Genomic DNA, 25136 nt, shown 5'->3' on the forward strand with positions numbered 1-25136 from the left:
GACTTTTTATTGCCCTTCCCGATTGATGCGATAATATGGACTTGAACAAGTAGTTCCACGCTATAATGATAGTCCTTGTGAAGTATCATTGCATGAAAGTAATGTTCATAAGTATGAGACATATTGGATTGGAAGAGTTTTGTGGACCGTTTCTGTGAGTAATCAACCTCCTCCACCCTTATCTAGTGCATACAAGTCATGGTTGAATCCTCGAAGTAGGAGGGAACGAGTTGGATCGCTTAAGTTTGATGGTGATGTGAAGGAACGACTTGGAAGTAAGAAGGCACCTCCTAAAGATCGTCTTGGTCCAAGAACACAAGGAAATGAGTTTAAGAATCCTATCATGCCTAAGAAGAATTGGGTAAAAGGAAAGGGTAAGGACAAGATGGTGTATAGGGAGAAAAAACTTAAGAAACCTCAGAGAGGTGAAAGGGGTGAAATCTCTACTAGGGGTGTGACGGTTCGGGCTACAAAGGACACACTAATGGTGAAGGCCAACCTAGTTGAAAAGAAGAAAGAGGCTTCTAAGGAAAACAAGATTAGACCAATATTGCTTTGCTTTTATGATTTAAGTTTGAATTTTAAAATAAAGGCGTATGATGCCAATAGTTGTAGTGACATTTATTTTATTAATATTAGCATATTTATTCTTGCCTTAATTAAAACTTACAATGACTTTCATGTATTTTTTTTTTATTTTTATTTATCCGAGTCAAGAAGTCGGATGCAATGGAAGAATAATAATAATTGTCGAAACAACAAAAATAAACCCAAAATTGAAAAATTCCTCACAAACAAATTGTCGTGTCACGGCGTATTTTGCTGCATCACGGTGTGGAATTCCATGACACGGTGTGTTCTTCTGTGGCGCGATATTCACTGATGTGCGATTTTTCTCGGTTTTTCACATTCTACTGCCTTGTACACTGTTATTGGTTGACGAAGAAGGGATTTTTATTTTTAAAGTGGCCGGGCCCCCTTGAGGGATTACCTACGTATCCTTGAAAAGGAATCAAGCGCAACGTAGCTCTATCGGGTCTTGAATCCATGCAATTAAGCATAAAATTTCTTAAGTTGATCCAAGTTAGTTAAATTGTGGAAACCGTTGCCATCCATGTCTACTAATTGTGCTGCTCCACCAGATGAGATGGCTTTGACAATGTATATGCCTCTTGGATCTAGCACGTTTTTGCGAAGCGCTTTTAGTACAGATCACCTTTTTTGATGTTCCTAGTCTTAACCTTTTTATTGAAGTGTCGTGCCATACGCTGTTGGTAGGTTTGGACATGATGCAAAGCTGCCAAGCGTTTTTCGTCAAGTAAGACTAGCTCATCATATCTCGCTCTAATCCAGTTGACTTCATCTAGTTTGCTTTCTAACGCAATCCGTAGAGAAGGGATCTCTAACTCGATTGGTTGTACGGCTTTAACTCCATACACTAAAGAGAAGGGGGTGGCCCCGGTTGATGTAAGAACGGAAGTTCGATAACCCCAAAGAGCAAAATGTAGCTTGCTTGGCCAATATTTATAGTTTTCCGTCATTTTTTCAATGATGGTCTTTACATTCTTGTTGGCCGATTCCACCGCACCATTGGTTTGTGGCCTATAAGGTGATGATTTGTGATGTTTGATGTGATATTTCTATAATAATTCTACGCACTCGACTTGGAAATACGTCCTGTTATCACTGATCATTTCATGGGGCACACTGTAGACACCTGATTGTGTCTCCCCAAAAACCAAAACCAGTGATGAATACCTTTGGCGTCATTGAATATCGAACGAGGTGAAATGTGAATAATCTTGTATATTGCCCAATTATTTTATATGGCCCAATGATCAAGTGGAGGGCCCATTAATCATTATTCCTAAAGTATTAGGATTGACTTTAATTTTCTAGAATAATCTGGAATGTTATTTTAAGTTCTAAAGGAATTAGGATTAATAATTACTACTATTTTTTATTTAGAAAAGATAAAGAATTTTATTTGGAATAAAAAACAAATATTTTAATGATAAACTGGTCTTAAATTAATGATAAACACGGAGTCTAATCGTCTAATTATATTAGGGGAAGGACTTCGTACAACTATTTTATCGTAGCCGCACCATCGCGCTACGAGGAGTCTATCGCATCGCGATAAGGGCTGTTTTACTTCGAGTCAAATTCTGACTCTTTTCTAAATGTTCCGGATGTTTCTCTATAAATAGGGGCGTTATTTCCCCGTTTTTGATCATCAACAATCATTTAATGCTCTTCTTTCTCAAAGCTAGTAGCTTGTGTTTTCTTTCTCTTTCTAAGCCTTCCCTTTTTAAAATACAATACCACATTCACGAGTCTTAGACGCACTTAACCAAGCTCGAAGTTGCGTTCGCCCTAGATGTGAAAGGTTGATAATTTCTGAGGGTTTGGTCCCAAATCTTATTTCAATTATTTAAATTAATCGTTTGATTTAATATTTTCATTGAAGTTACTAACGTGTGTATTGTTTTGATAAAAAGAGATACGAGGCAACAAAGTAAGTTGTTTTATTGCTATATTTCTTTAGAAAGCATGCTTAGATCATTTTAATTCCTAGTATCATGTTAGGATGTTGTTTATTTCTTTCTAGTATCATGTTTATGTTTCTTCCTATTTTCTTCTATCATGTTAGGATTAATGCTTTGGTCTTTATTGCTTAGTGACATGCTAGGGTTTGCCTAGGATCTTGCTATTAATATTATTATACTTTGATGAGATGATGATGATGATTTGCTGTATCAATAATATTATTATGTTGCTTGATATTTATTGTTATTGCTTGATCACGCCCTCTCTTGCAGGTTTAAAGGGAATTTGTACTTGAAATCACGCTTAATAAGATAATTAATAATTTTATTTAGGCTAATATGATTTTGATTTAAGTGATCGCTAATAATAGATTTGTTTGTGCATTAATATTCAACCAACATAGGTTAAACAGGTTTAGGATTAATATATTGATTGTATGATAGTCAGAAAGCGCACTTGAATATGAGAAGAATAAAGTAGAGGCCTATTTAGGGTAGGTTCAATCTCTTTTAGGTTGGATTTGTGCCTTCATCTCCGAATGTCCAGTCATGGTTCAGGACCACTATGGAGTTAGCGATCTCATGGATGGTGAAGGGGTGTAACCTTCACCCTGTGAACGGTTTACAAGTTCCTAAAACTTGTTGGCGACTCTTTTGCACTAGCTTCCTTCCCTTTGGACGCCACCATGCTTAAGTTTATGATTACAATGGGGCTCAAGTGTGGGATGCTTGAAATATTCCTTACAGTTTTTGGCGACCCCACTGGGGGGGGGATTTCTATTTTAATTCCTAAAATTTATTTTGGCAATAATTTAGAATGAGTGGATGAGACTCGAAAAGTTCTAAGTGTTCATGTGCGTAATTTTGATTGATATTATTGGCATAAGCATAAAAAGTTGGATAGACCATCCGTAATGAGACATAAACATAGGATTTTTACACATAGGAAATTTGGGAAATATCTTTCACAACTAGAATCGAAAAAAACGCTGCGAAAACTGGAAAATTCCAAGAAAACAGGGAGCTGCTGAGGCATGTAGGAACTGGCGCTGAGAAAACAATGCCCATCGCAGTGCGATGGCTCTATCCTGATGCAATAGCAATATCGTGGCGCGACAGGGCTATCATCTTGCGATGGTCCCTGTTGTCTCGCGCCAAGTTCTTCCAATACCAAGCAAGAACTCTGCCTTCTCGCTTTGACCAGTTCTAGTACTGTTTGCTCGATTTTACTTCCTGATTAAGTTTTTCCCTCTTTTCTGAACCCATATGTGTTTTAGATATGGCCATAACCCTCTGGGAATTCACGCTCCATCTACCCAATCGCACGCTCATTACAACGAAGGGTACATTCGAGTTTGTGAATTCACCAAACCATGGAAAAAAGTTTAACTTGTGGAGTCCCATCCATACGCGCCAACCCTTCCAAAGGTAAGGCTTTTGCGCGATGCATCCAGACTCATAACCATGGACCTTCTTTGACTAACCTTATCCTTGAATGAACTCTAGAGAACTAGAGCCATGGTTAGGTTGCAAACTCATTGCATCATGTTGTGCTTATTTGACTATTTGTGCGTTCTTGCTTGTGTATAATCTATGTGTGTTTACACTAACCATTTGTTTGACTTGTGTATAAGCCTAAATAAATTAATTAATAACTATATTGGACTTTTCTTAATTAATTAATATGATAAATTGACTAAACCTGACTTAGTACGACCATAGGCTTGTCCTTTTAAGGTAGAAACACTGGAAATAGGTCCGGACTGACGTTTCAATAATGACGCGAAGGTTTGACCTGTGGCGCGATACGCAAATGTCCACCGTGACGCGATAACATTATCGTGCCGCGATGGCCCTGGCGTATCGCGACAGTTCCGTTGCTTTAGTGATGGTTCAGTTTTCCGCCTGAGTCCTCACGCTGAGTCTAATTAATCAATTTGCTAACAGCTAAAGTTTTATTTAATCCTTAATTATGTCTAGGCACATAGTTCCATGGTCTTACACAAGTGTCAAGGCATGTCACTTTCACTCACTTTTTAAGCACATACTTTGTATATGTGTTTCACCATGACCATGTCTAGAGAGTCTTGTGTGCGCGTGTTTTCCGTCATTTTTTTTAGCGGGGTAAGTCGGATATTAATCCTCCCAACATAACCATGTTGTTTGAACCCATAACTGATTCCCAAAAACATGCACCCTATTTTTGCTAATAAAGTGAAAGTCAATTTGAGTCAAGTCATTAAGTAAAAAATGGTTTAATATTTACAGCGTTTGGTCAAGAAAGGAAGGACGACTAATCAAAGACAACAATTTCGTCCAAGTCTTACTTTTTAATAAACCGTTTCGACAAAGAAGAAAGGCTAAGAAGAAAATGGCAACCCAGGAAGAATTTAATAAACTAAGGCAGAACATGACTAGCTTGACCGAGATACTCAAAACTCTTGCTCTTCAAGTCAATGACCCTGCAAGACAACAATAGTTTGAGCGAATGGAAGAAAGCTTGTGCAAAATCTCAAATGACTACAAGTTCCAAGGGATTAGCTCACAAGGGGTCTTTGTGGACAAGGAACTTCTTCCGTAGAAGTTCAATGCCAACGACATCCCTAAGTTCTAGCCAACTGATAACCCTTACTTTCATTTCAGAAATTTTAAAACAATAATGAACATTAAGGGAATTGATAAGAAAGCTTTCCATTCGTTGTTCTCATTATCTTTAGAAATCGTTTGTTAACAATGGTTCTTCTCCCTTGATAAGGAGAAAATCTCCTCTTGGAACTCTTTAACAAACGCTTTCATTGATAGATACAAATGCAACATTCAAGTTGAACCTGACCATAGGAAACCCGAGATGTTGAAACAAAAAGGGAACAAAGGGTTCACCTCCTTCTTCAATAAGTGGAAAGAAACCTCCGCCAAAATGGTTGAAGTTCATATTGAAAAGGAATCTGTGAGGTTGTTCATCAAGAACCTCCAAGAAAAGTACTTAAAACATCTTAAATATCAAAGCAATTTGAGTACTTTCAAGGCTGTCTATGACATAGGAATTGATATTGAAGACGACCTTGCAAAACAAAAAGTTGCTAGCAACTCTAACAGTGGCTGGAAAGGAAAGAAGAACGAAAATCCTTCTTCTTGAAAAACCACCCACTCAAACAATGTTAGCACCGTTAACTTAAACGAAGTCCTAGCCATAAACAATAAAGGACAAAAGAAGCCATTTAAGAGAAACTTCACACCCGGCATGAGTTATGACACAGCATTCAATCGCTTCATGCTAAAGGTCTCATAATTCCTATTGGACCATTCGGAGATCCACCAGTCGAAAAGAGGACGGCTAGTTGGAACCCCAATGCAAATTGTAAGTACCATCAAGGCAGGGGCCATCTCACCGAGAACTGTTGGAAGTCAAAAGAAGCTATTCAAGATCTAATTGATAACAATAAACTCCTATTGCCTCCTGCAAGTAAGAAGCCAAGTATCAATAGTGCTCCACTTTCAAACTCCTTGGCAATTTCTGACGAAGAAGGTCACGCTAACCTATCACTCGTCATCAAACCAATCAAAGAAACTCATGCTGCCGAAGAAGAGGAGGAAACCTTTTTCAATGCCATGAGTGATTTCCTCACAGGAGAACAACCTGCCATCAAAGAGGAGGTATGGCTTCTCATAAACACAATGAGGAAGCAATAGCCCCGATACCAACTGTCACAGTCTGGGAGTTTAGACCTCGAAACGTGCAGCGCGCTCTAGCCTTTTGGTGGTAAGAACGCTAGCCTTGAGCGGAAGAGGGGCTTGTGAGCACAGAGAAAAACAAGCGCCCAATTAAATCAAAGGAGCACTCACGTCTATTTGGGTGACGGAGTGCGGGTGATCGGGGTTTGTGACAGGCGATACTTCTAGGAGGGCACAAGCGGGTCCGAACCACGAGTTCTTAGTGCATTAAGTTGGTTTGGAGGGGAGCTATTATGCAAGTAAGACACAATATCTATAAAGGTGTAGGGAATATTTCAAGCATTATGATCCCAAACTTGAACCCCACTGTGATCATACACTAAAGTACGGTGGCGTTCCAAAGGGAAAGAAAAGAGAGCAAAAGAGTCGCCAACAAGTTTTAGGAACTTGTAAACCCAAAAGACAATCCAAAAGGACCATCAACTCCATAAGGTCTTGAACCAAACAGGGTTCGGGGATGAGGGTACGAATCCAATCTACAAAAGAAAGGACCCGCCCTATAAAATAGGCCTCTATTTTGTTCTGCTCGTATTCATGTGCGCTTTTCGAATAACATACAAACATTATATTAATCTTACCCTGTTTAATCTATGTTGGTTGAATATTAATGCACAAATAAAACTATTATTGGCGATCACTTGAGTTAAAATCACATTAGCCTAAACCAAATTAATAATTATCTTATTAAGCGTGATTTCAAGTACAAATTCCCTTTAACAATCATAAAAGGTGTGATCAAGCAATAACAATAATAAAGCAACATAATAATAAAGAATAATAATAAATAATAACGATGATAATAGCATGATAAGGCATAATAAAGCTTAATAGTAATAGCAAGATCCTAGGCATGTTACTAACAAGATTAATAACAAACCCTAGCATGTCACTAAACAATAAAGATCAAAGCTTTAAACCTAACATGGTACTAGCATGCTAACATGACATTAGAAATAAGTAAAGGCACCCTAAACATGATTCTAGAAAGCAATAATAACATCCTAACATGATACTAGGAATATTAAACATCCTAACATGATACTAGGAATTATAAGACAATAATAAACAAATCTAAACATGCTTTCTACATTGAAAGAGAGTAATAAGATTACATACTTTGAAGCCTCGTATCTCTTTCTAATAACAAAATACACAAGTTAGTAAACTTCAATGAAAATAATAAACAATAATTAAAGAATTAAGTTAAAATCAAATTAAATAAAGTTTTGACTAGTTTTGGACCAAACCCTCAGAAATTATCAACCTTTCACGTCTAGGGCGAAGGCAACTTCGAACTTGGCTAAGAGACTCTAAGTCTTGTGAATGCGGAATATTGTGTGTAAAAAGCTAGTTTAGAAAGAGAGAGAGAAAGAAAGCTATATTGCTTAGAGAGAGAATAAAGAGAATTAAGGATGAGAGTTGATGAGAATTCATTAGAATTGATTAGAATTGATGATTCTGAAAACAGGGATTCGGACCCTATTTATAATGAAAATAGTCCGGAAAAACATAGAATTTGATAAGGAATAAAACTCCACTTTGTCGCCAGGAATCGACTATGTCGCGAGGCGACAGGGTCTGTCGCGTGGCGACAGACTTGCCGTTTGGCGACAACCTGTATTAGCGCGTTTTCTTCACGCGGAATCCGATCTTTAATCAACTTGATCTACGGAATCCGTACAGAAGATAAAATACGTATTTTTAAGATAATAAAATAATATTTTACTCCAAATAAAAGTCTATTTTAAAATAAATAATTATTAAGTCTAATAATATTAGAATTAAAAAGAATCTTCTAGAAACTTCCAGAAAATTATAATTAATCCTAATAGTTTTAGGAATAATAATTAACATTGGGCCCTCCTCTAGATCATTGGGCCGTATTTAAATAATTAACTGAGTCCAGTTTAGTATTTTGGCCATAACTTCCTCAATATTCATCGGAATTGGGCTTATAATATATCGTTGGAAAGGTCTACACTATTATTTGACCTTAATTATGGACCAAACTAAACTGGTTTGGCTATTTTCAAATAAATAGAGTTATTTTCAAAAACAGAGAGAAGAGAATTTTAATAAAACTAAACCGCAACACTTGACTTTCAACCACTTTCACCTTATTCGATTATGGTTCGACGTGAAAGGCATTCATCACTGGGTTTGGTTTTGGGGAGACACAAATGGGTGTCTACAAAAGGTCTAACAACAAACAAGCATAAAAGCAAGGCAACACTTGGTAGAAGGCTTAGGATTTCATTAATCATTCGCGAGGCCATCGACCATGAAAAATTGGTAAAAAGCAAGCGTGCCACTGAAAAAATGATGCCCACAAAGACTATTGAAAGAAAACCCTTTTCTCCCAAAGTAGTTGAAACACCCAAAAGGAGTAACAGGGTATACACACCTATTGGGACTTCTTATGCGAATATGTTCAAGACGCTCTTCGAGAGTGGGAAGATCAAACCTCTTGAGCCAAGACCATTTGAATCGCTAAAAAGGACAGATAGGTTCTATTGTCAAGAGGACATACCATAGAGCACTGTTTTAAATTCAAGGACCTAGTCCAAGGATTGATTGACAGTAAAACGTTGGTTCAAATTCAACCAGAAAAAGAGATATTTTCAGAATTGGTTAATGGAGTTTGGGAAAGTGATGATGAGGACGTTTACCTCAAAGATATAGAAGAAACTCCACTCTCCTCAGTTTATCTGGTCGATGATATTTGGAATGAAGAAGATTCCTCTATCGATGTCCTCACAAGATCAGGGAGAATGGAACCTCCCACCACAACGCAACCTATTCCTACCACTCAACAAGTTCCCATACCAATCATAGAAGACAACGATGTTGTCAAACAACTAAAAAAGATTAAGGTCAAGATAAATGTATGGAAACTCTTAGCTACATCCCACGAGAATAGGCTCGCAGTAATGGATGCTTTGGCTAAGGTAGGAATAGATTCAAAAACCACTCCTAAGGGGTTGGTTAACTTCCTCACAAGTGATCTTCCTAGCCCTATCAATCTAATCACCTTTTCTGACAAGGATTCACCTCATGAAGGTGATAAACATAATAAAGCCTTAAACCTCACAGTGGTTTGCAAAAGAATGAACGTTCCAATTACCCTTATGGATAATGGGTCGGAAATTAATGTTTGCCCATTTAAAACTACGAGGATGCTAGGAATAAGGGATGAGGACTTGTCCCCATCAGAGCTTATGACAACACTTGTCGTCAAGCTCTTGGGACTATTACTATGAATGTTACAACAGGGGTTATTTAGCATGCTACTACTTTTCAAGTGGTATATATCAAAGCCTCCTTTAACCTATTATTAGGACGCCTTTGGCTTCACGACCTTAAGGTCGTCCCTTCACCCCTTCATTTACAAGTCAAGACAATAGTTGGAGGACTTCGTGCATGTCATCGATGCTTCTCCTATGAGGATTAAGGCAATTGATAAACCTCTCATAAATGTGGAGCATGATGAGAATGATGAAGATTTATAGGGCTCAATTCCAAAGAGGTCTCTTTCATTCAGGAACATGAAAAGACCCCTCTTCGCTATGACCTTTATTTGAATATGATAGTCAATAACATTCTCAGAAAACAAGGACACTTTCCTGGAATGGCTTTAGGAAAGAAGAAGGGAGTTGCGACACAAATGGGATTATCTGGCCTTCCTAAATTAGACACTTTTGGACTTGGTTTCGAACTGACTCCGAAAGACTATAAGGAAGCCCGGGAAAAGATCAATGTGAGGAGAAATGCTCGTACCCAAAAGAAAGCAATCCCAATGGATCATTATCCTCTCACTTTAAATGGAGAATTCATAAAAGAGGGTGATATTATCCATGTTACGAATTTCCTGAGCCCTTTTTCGAAGATCGGATAAGACAACTAGGGTTCAAAATATTTTTGGATTGCAACTGCCTAGATGAGATCCCAAATCCTATTCACAAGGAGAAAGCACCCCTATGCTTTGACTTTAATGTCATAGGACTTATCTTTGGCTACGAGAAGAATGAGCCTATAGTTAAGTGCATCGACGATGATTCTGCACTTAGACAAACGGTCATACAAAGTGAAAACTTTGATCCCACAAACCTTATTACTCCGGCAGAAGGATTAGTCCGAGGATGGCGAAAGATTGTAAAGGTGACTACACCAAGTGGAAGAAAGATCTCCATAATAAAAGGACAAGGACCAATGTTCGATGAATCTAAATCGTCTAAGTCTAAGTCTGAATCTAAATTCAAGTCTTCTGTAGTCGAGTCTTCTAAAGCTTCTATAGTCGCGTCTCCTTCTACTCCTTTTAGTTCAAAACATACTCCTAGGATAGTTAGTAGTCAAGTCCCAATGGACGTCTCTTTATTTGATGTAATGATTTCCGAGTTCAATAATATGTCTTCATTTGCTTACTCCTCGTGTCATTCTCTTACTCAAGATGATGAGCATCGCTTAACTAACAATGAAGGTGATAAAGAAATAATTAAAGCAATGGAAACACTAGAAAACAAAACACCAGTAATTGAAGACACCGAAACGGTTGATATCTCAAAAGATCCCACCATTAAAAGAGAGGTTAAAATTGGTTTAACTCTTACCAAAGAAGAAAGAATCGATTCAATTAATATACTAAAAGAATTCATTGATGTGTTTAATTTGTCATACGAAGATATGCCAGGAATAAATAGAGAAATAGCTCAACACACAATACCACTAATTCCAGGAATGAAACCTGTAAAACAGAAGTTACGTCGAATGAAACCCAACGTAGATCTTAAAATAAAAGAAGAAGTTCAAAAACAAATAACTGCAGGTTTTATCAGGGTATCTAAATATCCCGAATGGGTCGCAAATGTGGTACCAGTTCCTAAAGAAAGATGGAAAGGTAAGAATGTGTGTCGACTACAGAGATCTAAATAAGGGAAGTCCAAAGGACGACTTCCCTTTACCACACATCGACATTTTATTAGATAACACAATAAATCACGCACCCCTCTCGTTCATGGATGGGTACGCGGGGTACAATCAAATTCTCATGGATGAAAAAGACATGGAAAACACTACATTCATAACACCTTGGGGCACTTATTGTTACACGGTGATGCCATTCGGGTTGAAATACACAGGTGCCACTTACCAAAGAGCGGCGACTGCCTTGCTCCACGACATGATGCATAAAGAGGTTGAACATACCGTCCAGGACATCAAATAGACTTAAGAAAATTCTTCAAAAGGCTAAGGAAATACAACATGAGATTAAATCCAGCCAAGTGTGCTTTTGGAGTCACCTTAGGAAAACTCTCAGGCTATGTCATTAGCTCTAGAGGCATAGAGATAGATCCAACCAAGATCAAAGCAATCATGTCAATGCCACCGCCCAAGACCGAGAAACATATTCGAGGATTTATTGGCCGATTGCAATACATAAGTAGGTTCACATCTAAGCTAACTACAATATATGAACCAATATTTAAGAAACTCAAGAAGAATGTACCACTAATATGGGATGATGAGTCTCAAAAAGCCTTTGATAAGATCAAAGCCTATCTCGCTAATCCTCCCATATTAGCGCCAGCACTTCCAGGAATCCCTATTAGATTGTACTTAATAGTCACCAAAGAAATAATGGGAGCCATGCTTGCACAACAAGTGGAAGTTACAGAAAACACTATCTATTACCTAAGAAAAAAGATGCTCGAGTATGAAGTACGCTACACACCGCTTGAGAAACAGTGCCTCGCATTAGTGTGGGCCACAACCAAGCTAAGTCACTATATGCTCGTCCATACGGTCTATGTAGTATCTCGAATGGATCCACTTAAATATCTATTCGAGAAATCTACACTCAACGGGCGAATATCTAGATGGATAGCCAACTTAGCCCAATTCGATGTAAGGTTTATGCCTCAAAAGGCCATTAAAGGATCAGTAGTCTCGGACTTCTTAGAGGATTTTCCAATAGAAGATTTAACACCAATACATGAGAACGATTTTCCTGATGAAGATTTGATGGTTACAGAAGATGATACTTGGACATTATACTTTGACACCTCCAACCAAAAAGGATGTGGTGTAGGAGTATTATTAGTATCACCTAAAGAAGAACATGTTCCAATCTCAATAAAGTTAGATTTCGACGTTACCAACAACGCTGCTGAATATGAAGCATGTGTGGTAGGCCTCGAAACAACTTTGGCATTGGGAGTAAAGAAACTTCGAATATTCGGGGATTCTTCCTTAATCAACAAACAAATTTCGAAAAGATGGAAAGTAGGAGTGAAAGCTTAGCTCCTTATTAAACATATTTGGAAACTCTTACCGATCAACTCGAAAAGGTATAATACACATATCTACCAAGAGAAGAAAATAAATTTGCTGATGCCTTGGTAAGACTAGCCTCGATGGTTTGAATTCCTAAGGAAATTGAGCAAATGCCTCTAACAATAGAAAAAGGCATAAACCAGCTTACATCCAAGCCATAGAAGATGATGAGATAATTCAAGAAGAAGAAGAGGAGGAAGAGCCTTGGTACACTAACATCCTCAACTATGTCACCAAAGGAGAATATCCACTTCACGCTGACAAAAGAGCAAAACGAGCTCTAAGACTTTTGGTTTCCCAATATGTGCTCATGAATGACGAGCTACATAAAAGGGTAACTAAAGGTAGGGCTCTCCTATGTGTAGGCAAAAAGGAAGCTCAAAGAGCAATGAGGATAATCCACGAAGGAGTATGTGGAACTCGTATGAATGGAAAAATGCTACCCGAAAAGGTAATGCGCCAAGGATATTATTAGACTACCATGAATAGGGATTGCCATCAATATGTAAAAAGATGCCTTAAATGTCAAATATACGCTAATTTGCAACATGTTCCTCCTTCTCTCCTTTATACTTATACATCACCATGACCTTTCTTAACATGGGGAATAGACATTATTGGAAAAATCACCTTTCTTGAAACAAGAGGCCATGAATACATTTTTGTAGCAATTGATTACTTCATGAAATGGGTGGAAGCAGCATCATATGCAAAACTCACCGCAAAGCATGTAGCACTCTTTATTGAAAGAAACATTATATGTCGATATGGAGTCCCACATGAAATGATAAGTGACAATGGAATTCACTTTCAAGCAGAATGTGAAGAATTGCTTCAAAAATATGGCATTTAACGTCATCAGTCTTCCCCATATAGGCCTCAAGAAAATGGCGCAGTAAAAGCATCCAATAAAAACTTGAAAACTATCATCGAAAAAATGACTAGAAAACTACAAGGATTGGCCTGACAAACTCCATTTCTCTCTTTGGGGTTATCGCACGTCAATTCGTTCATCCACAGGAAATACGCCATTTTCCTTAGTCTATGGAATAATGGATGCCGTACAATCTGTAGAACTGGAAATAACTTCCTTACGAATCGCATTGGAAAGTAAACTTAATGAAGTTTAATGGACTAGAGCGAGATATGAGGAGCTAATCCGTAGAGTCAGCTTTCCTTTTCTCTTTGCCTTTCGCAACACTCTTTTTCTTAGGCATAATAGGAGTCTTGAATTCAACTCTTGCACCTAGGTGATCTTTAGGAGGAATTTTCTTATCTCCTAGGAGATCTTTAACACTAGTCTTGCACCAAGTAGCCACTGCTTCACATCTCTAGACAAAGGAGGAGGAACTTTTTGGGTAACAAATTCCCTCAAAGGCCTAGCACACTAATAGTTGTCAAATCTCTCTACATCTTGTGAAACAGGAAATTCATAAGGACGAAGAAGATCCTCGAAAGGAATGGTTTGAGAAAGGCCATATTGTCTTCTTAGTCTAGAAGGATAATAAAAAGTTAACTTGGACAAGCGTGGAAGACGACAATAGGGTTGAGTGTTGACACCGATCATCTTCTCGATTTTCCACCAAGGAACAACCCATTTAATGGAGAAGTCGCGATTTTCAAAGATTCTACACCACTCCCGATAGCCCATCTTTATGAAAAAATGTTTCTTTCTTCTTACAAAACAATTTGGTGTATGTATACTTTTAAATGTTGTCAAGAGGGCTAATTAATTCAAGCCTTTCCATTAGCCAAATTTGCAAAAATTCAATGCAAATAATTAGTATTACTATACAAAATCAAATATTTTTTGATTTATGTAATTAAAAGTATTAATTTTCTACCTGTAATAAATTTGGAGTACCTCAAAGAGGTTTTAATTCATCCAAACTAAGCATAGTTTCTCCAATAATTAATGGCATTGGATTTCTCCCTGAGTCAACTTGCTCCATGATAGATACCAAAATTGCTTGACCCTCATGAATATTTCCACTAGTGAGGAGATATTGGCTAAACATGCAAAAGAGGAAAGCCCTCCTCTTATAAACATGAAAAGACTCAGATCGTGGTGTATCAAAATAAAAACATGCAAATTCTTTCAAATTGATCACATTACCATGCACTATATCCTTCAAGTCCCTATCCCTAAGGTTAAGGAAACGCTCAAAATCTTTATAATAATATTCGCTTATCTTAGGAATTACCGCAAGATTTAAAGAAGGAAAGTCAAGAATGGCACCAAATTCATCCGGTAAAGGGCAAATTTCATCATAACCTAGTCTAAAGCAATGGGTATTTGAATCCCAATATTCTAAGGCGGTATGAATAAAGTCTATATCAAGATCTACCCCCTTAATGCCATACAAACCCCCCAAGTGAAAAAAGTCAAGCTTTTTCCGCTCCTTAGCAGTTAAAGACTGGCACCACTCACGAGTAAAATCACTAAAAGCCTTAGCCATGACTACTTGATTGAAAATTAAAAAGATAAGTATTTTAATCTGCTCGAATTATGTTGAAATTGGTAGATTTGGGGGTTATTTATAAAAGGGGATTGACGCAAACCGTATCCTGAACAGATTCGGAAAATTAAAATTATCGCGCCGCAAAAGCCTGCTCTTGCATGCGACAGCGTCACGCATTATGCTGGCCGCGTTTTTCCAACATTGACTCAGTTTTGTACTTTGACTTTACGGTTTTTTATCCTTTCAAAGCCTTATCCAATTCTATTTTTGGCAACTTTCCTTCAAACACATGTCCCATATTGATTATTTTAAGCTTAATTAATTAAGCTTTTCTTTAACCAAGTTTCATTTTATTTTTTGGGGGAGAAAGTCAGACACCCTCCATTAGTAATAAAAATGACAGAAAATTTTGTGCAAAATTTGTCACAATTTTTTCACACACTCATACTCACATGCACATAAAATAAAAAATAAAATGCAAGAAATAGAACATACATAATAAAAGTATGTATATACAATATGTCTAAACATAAGTATAACACAAATAGCAAAGTCCTATACAGTCAAATTAAATAAAACACAGGTACATCTATGATCCCGGAGGACGAATGCCAAAGGTATCGTAGAACTACAAGGTCCGCGGAGTCACCTCCTGCCCAGCATCAATCTCTCTAGTCGGAGGAAAAGAAAGAGTAGGACCAGTCTATCCGTGCTCACCCTGCTGAGGCTCCTACTGATGTGGCACCCGCGATGATAAGCCAACCTCGTACATCTAATGAGTGTCATTTATGGCACTCATTTAGCTTTTTTTAGGATGATTTTACATAATTTTTGCATCTCTTTTATCTCCTTTTCTCTAGTTTTGCTTGCATTTTCTTTATTTTGCACTTTCTTTAGACGTTTTCTTATTTTCTTGCTTTTCTAGTTTATTTTGCATTTTCTTCTTTACTTCTTTGTTTTTCTTTGATTTTAAGAAGTTGGCGATGTTTGAGAGCCTCAATAGCATTCCACTCGGGGTTTTCAAGCCAAGGAGATGTCCCGGTTTTTCCTTTTGATGCACAAAAGCAATGGAGTCCAAGAGCAAAGTCTTCAAGGATGCGCCCTCATACCGTGTGGGCATGAAAGAGTGGTGTCGAACCCACTAAAAGAGCTCCTAGAGACTGCCTATACCATCATGCCTCATCCGGAGCTCACGGGGTCAATCTCGACCGCACAAGAGGATGTGCCTTGCTCCAATGGCGCGGGCGCGCACGCAGCAGGAGCGGCCGCGCATTAGAGTTAGAGGTCGCGCCTTTTGAGGTCTCTTTTGGACGTTTAACTAACTTCTCCTTAGTTAGTTTTACTATATATAGATTTTCCTTCATTTTTAGAGAGAGAATCAAGAAGAATGAATTAGAAAATAGAATCAGAATTAGTTTTTGATGAAGTTTTAGAGAGATAAGCTCTTGATTTTGATGGTTGTTCTTAGATTTTGGAGAGAGAAACTTGGTGATGTTTAGAATGCTACTTCCAATCTTCTACCTCTTTGATTTTGATCAAAGTTTTTTTAGGATTCTTTACTTCTAATACAATTTGATGTTTGATTCTTGAATTTGGTTGAATTACTTGTTGTTTCGTTGATTTGATTTTTTGATAAGTTTGAGCATATTTTTATTACTATGATGATGATGAAATTTGTGATTGGATTAGCTTTGTTGTTTGAATTTGCAATGAGTAGTGAGTAGTTTACTTGTTAGGGATAGGGTGAAGCATGTATGAGTGAAATAATTCATGATTAATTAGGGGAATTTGATTGATCATCATTGTGATTAAATTAGTTAGTGAAATTTGTGCATGTGTATGATATTTTAAGGAGTGATCAATCTCAACTATCGTGCTAGATTGCATAATAGGTTTCAATGACACGAACAATTGATTTGGAAACTATTATTCCAGATTGATCTTAATTTTTAATTTTTCTTTGAATTCATTTGTAAAGACATCTAGCTTGACCCTAGGAAATAGCCTATTGAGTGATTTTGATTGCATTTTTTGCTTTCCCTCGCTTTGTATGTTTGATCGATTTCTTTCCCAATTAACATGTGTATCATGAGTTTATGTAAATCCCGACTCCCTAGCATCCTTTATACCTTTCTAGTAATTGTTTAATTGTGTTGTCGACTTGTTAAACCAAACCTCAATTTACCTTCGGAATAGCTTAGCCTTGACTTTAGTGAAACTGTCTTCCCTTGGGATTTGACTTAGACTTGCCCTATACCTTGGGTTGGGTTTAGATTTATAAATTTAGTTTTGACCAGGAAATCTAGTTTCCAACGACCTAGGTTATACCACCGTAAAAAATGGCGCCGTTGCCGGGTAAGGCATGGTGATTGCTATTGTTGATTGAGTCTATTCCACTTATTTGAAAAATACAAAAAGATTTTCTCTCTTTTAGGCTACACTTGTAGCCGTGCTACTAATTGTTTCTTTTGAGATTGTGTACATAGAGCACGTGGTCGTTCTCTATTGTCATTTGAAGCATGGGAGAAAATTCAAGAGTGGCATTGAAGGAACAAGGAGTTCCGAGAGCTTATAGGTATGAGAGCGGGATTGCTCTACCTACGACACCGGAAACCGATTTCGAGATAAGACCGGCAATGATAACTTTGCTAGAGAGGCGTCAATATAGTGGTGCAAAGCATGATAGCCCCCTCAACAATCTTAAGGAATTTGAGAAATATTGCAACACATTCAAGGTGAATGGGTTCTCTCAAGAATTTATTCGCCTTAAGCTTTTCCCTTTCTCTCTTATCGGATGTGCTTTAGAGTGGTTAGACAAGGAGGTGAAGCTAATTCTTTGAGAACATGGGATGAAGTTACTAAGGAGTTTCCATCTCAATTTATTCTATCCACAAAAGATGATGGCCGAAGCAAGAGCCCTCATTTAAAGTTTCAAGCAAAAGCCTAATGAGAATCTTTATGAGGCACGGGAGAGGTATAAGGAATACAAAAGAGAGTGCCCACACCATGGGATTCCTACCTATCAAATCATTCAAATATTCTATGGAGGTCTAAGCCCTCGAGGAAAATATTGTCTTGATGTGGGAGCCGTAGGACCAATGAGGAACAAAACGGAAGAGGAAGTGGTGTCATTGAAGAATTAGTGAGGCATTACATGGATTGGCAAGATGATGAACGTGAAACAAAAAGCAAAAGTGGTGCTTCGGTGTATTTGATTGATCACATCAATGCCATCAACAACTTATCTTCACAAATCTCGGAATTTAGAAAAGGAAATGACCACCATCAAGGCCAAGCTTGAGAGTGCTTCTTCTCTTGCACCGATTCATCCCTCCCAAAATAAGGGGAGAGGTACATTTCCTAACTCAAATCCCCTTCCCTCTTCTAGCAACATGTCTAGTGGTTGTATGTATTGTGATTTGTTTGAATCATATGACCATGATGCTTCAATTGTCCTAATGCTTCTTTTGATGGATGTGATGATTATGTTGTCAATGAGAATGAACATGTGAACTATGTGTCTAATAACAATGTTGGACCTAGATTTGATGGTCAAAGATATAATGGGAATAGGAACCATCATAATGGGAATTTTGATAATTATAACCACAATGGGGGTTATAGAAACCAAGGAAACCAAGGTTTCCGAGGTAACAATAACTACCAAGGTTATGGTGGTCAAAACCAAGGACAAGGATATGGGAACCATAATAAAAAATATCGTAATCATAACCAAGGTGCCCAAAATCAAGGTAGGGAAAATTGGAGTAATAACCAAAATAGGGGTAACTTTTAAAATAATAATCAAAGGGGTCCCACACCCGGTTTTACTCCAAAGGCTCAAGGTCAAAGTAACAGTTCTTATGCCCAATCATCTCCTTCAAGAGGTAGTTTGGACGATGTCATTGAGAATCAAATCAAGGTGTTCAACACTTACATGTCATCTAGTGATAAGAAGTTTAATGACATGATGGCTCATAGTAAGATGTTGGAGAACCAAATCTCTCAATTGATAAATGTTTTGAAAGAGTATGCTAGCCCTTCTTCCCTACCATCTCAAGGTGTAGATCCTAAAAGACCAATTAATGCCATAGTGACAAGGAGTGGTAGGATTCTTGAGAATGTAGAGCCTAAGAAGAGTGAGGCTAATGAGAGTACTAAGGAAGTTTTGGTTGAAGATGAGGTAGGAAAAAGCTCTTTGAATAAGGATGAGGTTGAAAAACCAATTGAAAAAGAAAAAGAGAAAGTGACAGAAGTTATCAAGCCTAAGCTCCCATACCCCCAAAATTTTAATAGGCACAAATTAGATGAACAATTTGGCAAATTCATAGAGATGCCTAGGGAACTTAATCTTACCCTTCCATTTACCGATGTCATTGACCAAATGCCGAATTATGCAAAATTCCTTAAGGACATCTTGAGTGGAAAGAGAACTTGTGATATGGCGGAAACAGTTAGTTTGACCGAGAATTATATTGCAATCATTATGAACAAGATGCCGCCTAAGTTGAAGGACCTAGGAAACTTTTCAATCCCTTGTGCTATTTATAACATGCAAATTGATAATGCCTTGTGTGACTTAGGAGCTAATGTTAGCCTTATGCCATATTTGGTTTATCAAAGACTTGAGCTAGGAGAACTTTCACCTACCAAAATTACCTTTCAATTAGCCGATAGTTCAATTAAGATTCCAAAAGGTAAGGTAGAAGATTTTCCCTTGAGATGGATGAGGATTCGAATATTCCTATTATTCTTGGTAGACCATTTATTGCAACATCGGGTGCCATGATTGATATCAAAAGTGCTAAGATTTCACTCAAAGTTGGAGAAGAAGTTATTGAATTTGATTTGAATGAAAGCATAAAATATCCTTTTTCTTCACTTGAAAATTGCATGAGAGTTGAAATCTTAGATGCTATTGTGAATTCTATGTATGAGCACTTACTCACCTCTAATGATCCACTTGAGTGTATTTTGTTGAACAAAGAAAAGATAGGTGAATATAGCGAGGAAATGGCTTTCTTTGAAAGAGTCATTGACGAGAGCATGGAGGAGAGTGATGATCACATTTGCATGGGAATTTCAAGCCAAGATGCATCGCAAGTATCCTTAACCAAGGAAAGTAAAGGTGTGCCGATTGTAGAGCTCAAACTCTACCATCACACCTTAGGTATGAATTCTTAGGTCCCAATTCTACTTATCCCATCATTATTAGTTCCTCTTTGAGTGAGACTCAAGCTCAAAAGTTATGTGGTGTATTGAGGAAGCATTAAGGTGCTTTGGGCTATACAATTGATGACATCAAAGGTATAATCCCGGCTTTATTTTTACACCACATTACTCTTGAGGAGGGCGCCTCACCTAGCATTGAAAGACAACGAAAGCTACACCCTCAAATGGGAGAGGTAGTTAAGAAGGAAATCACTAAGCTATTGGATGCGTGAATAATATTCCCCATCTCAAGCTCTAGATGGGTTTCCCTGGTTCATGTTATCCCAAAGAAAGGAGGAATGACCGTTGTAGATAATGAGGAAGATGAGCTCATCCTTACAAGGACGGTCACGGGATGGGGAATGTGTATGGACTATCGACGTCTAAACACATCCACCAAAAAGGATCATTTTCCCCTTCCCTTTATTGATTAAATGCTTGAAAGACTAACAAGGCACAAGTACTATTACTTTCTTGATGGATATTCTGGGTTTTTTCAAATTCCTATTCACCCGGATGACCAAGAGAAAACAACTTTTACTTGTCCATATGGAACTTTTGCCTATAGGAGAATGCCATTTGGGCTTTGCAACGCCCCCGTTACTTTCCAACGATGTATGATAAGCATATTTGGAGATATGTTAGAAGAGGAAATGGAGGTGTTTATGGATGATTTTTCGGTAGGTGGAGTTTCATTTGAGGCATGTCTTGACAATCATGAAAAACGTTTAGCTAGATGTGAGAAGGTGAATTTGGTTTTGAATTGGGAGAAATGTCATTTCATGGTTGAGGAGGGTATTGTCCTTGGTCACAAGACCTCTCACAAAGGCATAGAGGAGGACAAGGCAAAGATTGAAGTGATTGAGAAACTTCCACCTCCGATTAATAAGAAAGGGCAGAGATCTTTCTTGGGACATGCCGGGTTTTATAGAAGGTTTATCAAGGATTTCTCTGTTATTGCAAAACCTCTCAATGATCTTCTTCAAAAAGATTCCATATTTGTGTTTGATGATAGATGCTTAGAAGCTTTTATCAAGTTGAAAAAAGCTTTGGTCTCTACTCCCATTGTCCAAGCCCCGAGGTGGGATTTGGCTTTTGAATTAATGTGTGATGCTAGTGATACGGCCATTGGAGGAGTTTTAGGTCAAAGGGTGGATAAAAAGCTTCATGTCATCTACTATATGTCAAAGACTCTTAAAGGAGCTCAAAGGAACTATACAACAACGGAGAAGGAATTCTTGGCAATAGTGCATGCTTTTGAGAAGTTCCGTTGTTACTTATTGGGGTCTAAGACTGTCTTCACAGATCATGCGGCTCTCAAATATCTCTTTGCCAAGAAGGAATCAAAGCCAAGGTTGGTCCGTTGGGTGCTCGAGCTTCAAACATTTGACATTAATATTACAGATAAAAAAGGAGTGGAAAATGTTGTGGCGGACCATCTTTCTCGCCTTCTCAAATCCAAGATAATGGTTCTCCAATTCAAGATAGGATGCTTGATGAATCCTTGTATGCCGTTAATGTGAAAGAACTCCCATGGTTTGTCGACTTGGTAAACTATTTTGCATGCGGGGAGTTTTCGCCTTCATTCTCCAAAAACCAAATGAAGAAGCTCAAGAGAGAGGCTGGGCATTATTTGTGGGATGATCCCATCTTGTACAAAAGAGGCGTCGATGACTTGCTTAGACGTTGTGTTCCAAATGAGGAGGTAACAAGTGTGTTGAAAATGTGCCATTCGGATCCTAGTGGTGGTCATATGGGTGTTTCTAAAACCGCCAATAAGATTCTTGAAAGTGGTTTGTGGTAGCCTCATCTCTTTAAGGACACATGGAGTTTTGTTAAGACATGTGATCGATGTTAACGCACCGGGAATATCTGAAAGCGCAATGAAATGCCTCAACAACCAATACTTGAGTTGGAAGTATTTGATGTTTGGGGAATTGATTTCATGGGACCGTTTCCTTCTTCCTATGGGAGCCAATACATCCTTGTGGCGGTGGATTATGTGTCAAAATGGGTTGAGGCCATTGCCTCCCCAGCAAATGACCACGAGGTGGTGATGAAATTGTTTAAGAAGATCATTTTCCAAAGGTTCGGTGTTTCCAAGGCGGTGATTAGTGACAATGGCTCACACTTTGTGCATAATGCTTTTCGGAAAATGTTGAAGAAGCATGGAGTTCATTAACGTTTTGGTCTCCCTTATCACCCTCAAACAAGTGGTCAAGTTGAGGTGTCAAATCATCAAATCAAGTTGATTCTTGAGAAGACGGTTGCTAGAAATAGAAAGGATTGGGTGGACAAACTTGATGATGCCTTGTGGGCATATCGAACAGCATTTAAGACCCCTATTGGCACCACCCCATATAGTCTTGTTTATGGAAAATATTGCCATCTTCTGGTGGAACTTGAACATCGTGCTGTTTGGGCAATAAAGAAAATCAACTTTGACTTAGCAAGTGCGGGAGAGTAACGGTGGTTAGATCTAAATGAGTTAGAGGAGCTTTGCCTTGATGCATATGATTGTGCTAGCACCTACAAAGCGCGTTCTAAGGAAGCTCATGACAAGCTTATCGAGAAAAAGGAGTTTTGTGGTGGTGGAAAGGTCCTTCTCTACAATTCCAAGATGAATTTGTTCCTCGAAAAGCTCATGTCTAGATGGAGTGGTCCTTTCATGGTGCAAGAAGTCTGTTCTAATGGAGTTGTGGAAATTTCTTCAATGGATTCATCATCTCCTTTCAAAGTGAATGGCCACCAGCTCAAGAAGTATTATGATGGTGTTTTTTGTTGGCCTTGTTCATAGAATGACTCTCTTTGACCCCCCTTGAGAAGGGGTGGAGAACGTCAAGCTAATGACGTTAAACAAGTGCTTCTTTGTTTATGAACTAACCTCTTTTCTTTGTTTACTGTGATTTTAGGTAGTTTTGAGAAGATGGAGGTTGGTTTCCCAACAATCTTGGTAGCAAATTTTGAAGATTGAAGTATCCTTGTGCTTGTTGGAAGATTTGAGAAGAATTGAGCTTTGGTGGGTTTAAGTTGGTGGGCACATGAATTGTGGATGTTGAACCCACTAGAAATGGGTTTTTAAACTGCCTAAGTTAGTGTTGATCATCATCATAGGTATTGTGTGCACCGATGTACGCACCAAAAATTGATCGAGCAGAGGCAACCCAGAAGGGAGCGGTCGCGCGCGCGACTTGCGCGGGCGCTCATGCGAGTTGCGCAAGCGCGCAAAGGGTTAGCGCGGGCGCGCGACCCTGCCGTGTTCCCCTTAAGCACACTCCCTTCTCTCTTTTTCTCTCTCCTATTTCAGTTTACTTCTATGTTTTTAGTAGTGTTCAAGCATTTTCTATATTTTGGTTGCTACGTTTCATCATATAATCATCATTTTTCAATTTTCTTTGTTGATAATTACTTCAAATTTTCATTTTTATGCTTTGAAATTGTTTTCTCTCTCGAAAGTTAAGAATTTGGGTATTGTTGATTGGGAATTTAGAACCTTGCAAGTTTGGGGTTATTTGCTTGAAGTTTTGCTTAGTTCTCCATTTCATTTGAATTAAAACTTCACTCAAGGTATGAATTCTCTATTTTAATTGAATTTCATGTTAAATTTCACACCTTGTTTTGTGTAGTTTAATTTGAATGTTATGAAGTACTCTTTAATGGTGATACAAATTTCCCTATTATATGACCCCACATTTTGCATTCATGATGATTATTGGTGAATTTATCAACTTGTGATGCTATAATTTTGTTTGTTTGTGCTATCATTTTGCTATCACGATTGTTGGTTCTCACCCTCTTTGATGTGGTCATAGAGCTCATGAATGTTGCTTATCCTCTTTGTATGATGTTGTTGCTCACTCCTTGTTCTTAATTGATTTGTGAATCCTTGCTTACATTGTGGTTTTAATGTGTTTACATTCTTGATATGTGACTTGTCATTCATTCTAGCTCAATGATTGTTGTGGATTCATTGATTTTGGTTATGCAACTTGTTGTGAGAACCATCTCTTTCATACCTTTGACATATTGTCTTGGTTTTTTGTGTAGATGGCTCCCCTTCGTCATCCCAAGCGAGCCCGTGGATCTAATTCACGTACGGTGGTGCCGCCACCACTGAATGTGAGTGAAACCTACGGCATTGAATTTACAAAGGGAGAGCATTGGGATAATTTTGTCCGTCTCTCTTCCAGAAAGCTTCTATTAACTAGATTCTATGATCGTTCGACGACTACACTTCTTGGTATTGATGAAGATGTGAGGAGATTGGCTAGGAATCTTGGGTTGGAGGACTTTATTAGCTTGAATGCTCCGACTTATGCTCGCCTCACCTTCGAGTTTCTATTTGTATGTGGATGGTGAGACTATTTGTATGTTGACATTCCAATTATTCAACAATGACCATTCCATTCCCCTCTCCTTCTTCAATGAGATTTTCAAGCTTCCCATTCCTTCGGATGCTAATGACTATATTTATCCGGTTTTTGAGGAATTCCAAAACAATCAAGGTTATAATGAAGACCGATGGTGGTAGGAGATTTCTGTTGAGGATTCTTACCAACCTCAATACTCCAAGGCGGCCTCGATAATTCACCCGGATTTAAGATACTTTAATCGGTTGCTCACTTATGCCTTTTTCTCTAAGGAGTCTCTTGGTGCAATTTCGAGATAAGAACTCAGTTGGTTATGGCTAGCGGCTCATCCTGAAGATGAAATTAGGGTCATTGATATGGGACTTAGTTGATAGATCGATTCATCAATATTCGTGATGGTGTTTTCCTTTCGGGAAGCATCCAAACGAGTGGTTCAATCACCATCATTGCCTTTTCTCTCAACAAGAAGTATGAGAAAATGA

At 38.1% G+C, this 25136-nt stretch overlaps 1 protein-coding gene and 1 pseudogene across 1 annotated transcript; one reads left to right on the forward strand and one right to left on the reverse strand.

The window, feature by feature from the left end:
- Positions 1-17988: 17988 nt before the first annotated feature.
- On the reverse strand, positions 17989-18086 carry LOC145587030 (small nucleolar RNA R71; annotated as a pseudogene).
- Positions 18087-19010: 924 nt separating this feature from the next.
- LOC145583923 (uncharacterized) lies at positions 19011-24643 on the forward strand. The gene is made up of 2 exons (XM_081640872.1): positions 19011-19526; positions 24332-24643. Exons 1-2 carry the CDS (start codon positions 19011-19013, stop codon positions 24641-24643), a joined length of 828 nt encoding a protein of 275 aa, XP_081496998.1.
- Positions 24644-25136: the final 493 nt, after the last annotated feature.

This window comes from Chenopodium album, chromosome 16 (genome assembly GCF_948465745.1).
Source record: "Chenopodium album chromosome 16, dcCheAlbu1.1, whole genome shotgun sequence".
In the NCBI taxonomy this organism is placed as follows: Eukaryota; Viridiplantae; Streptophyta; class Magnoliopsida; order Caryophyllales; family Amaranthaceae; genus Chenopodium; species Chenopodium album.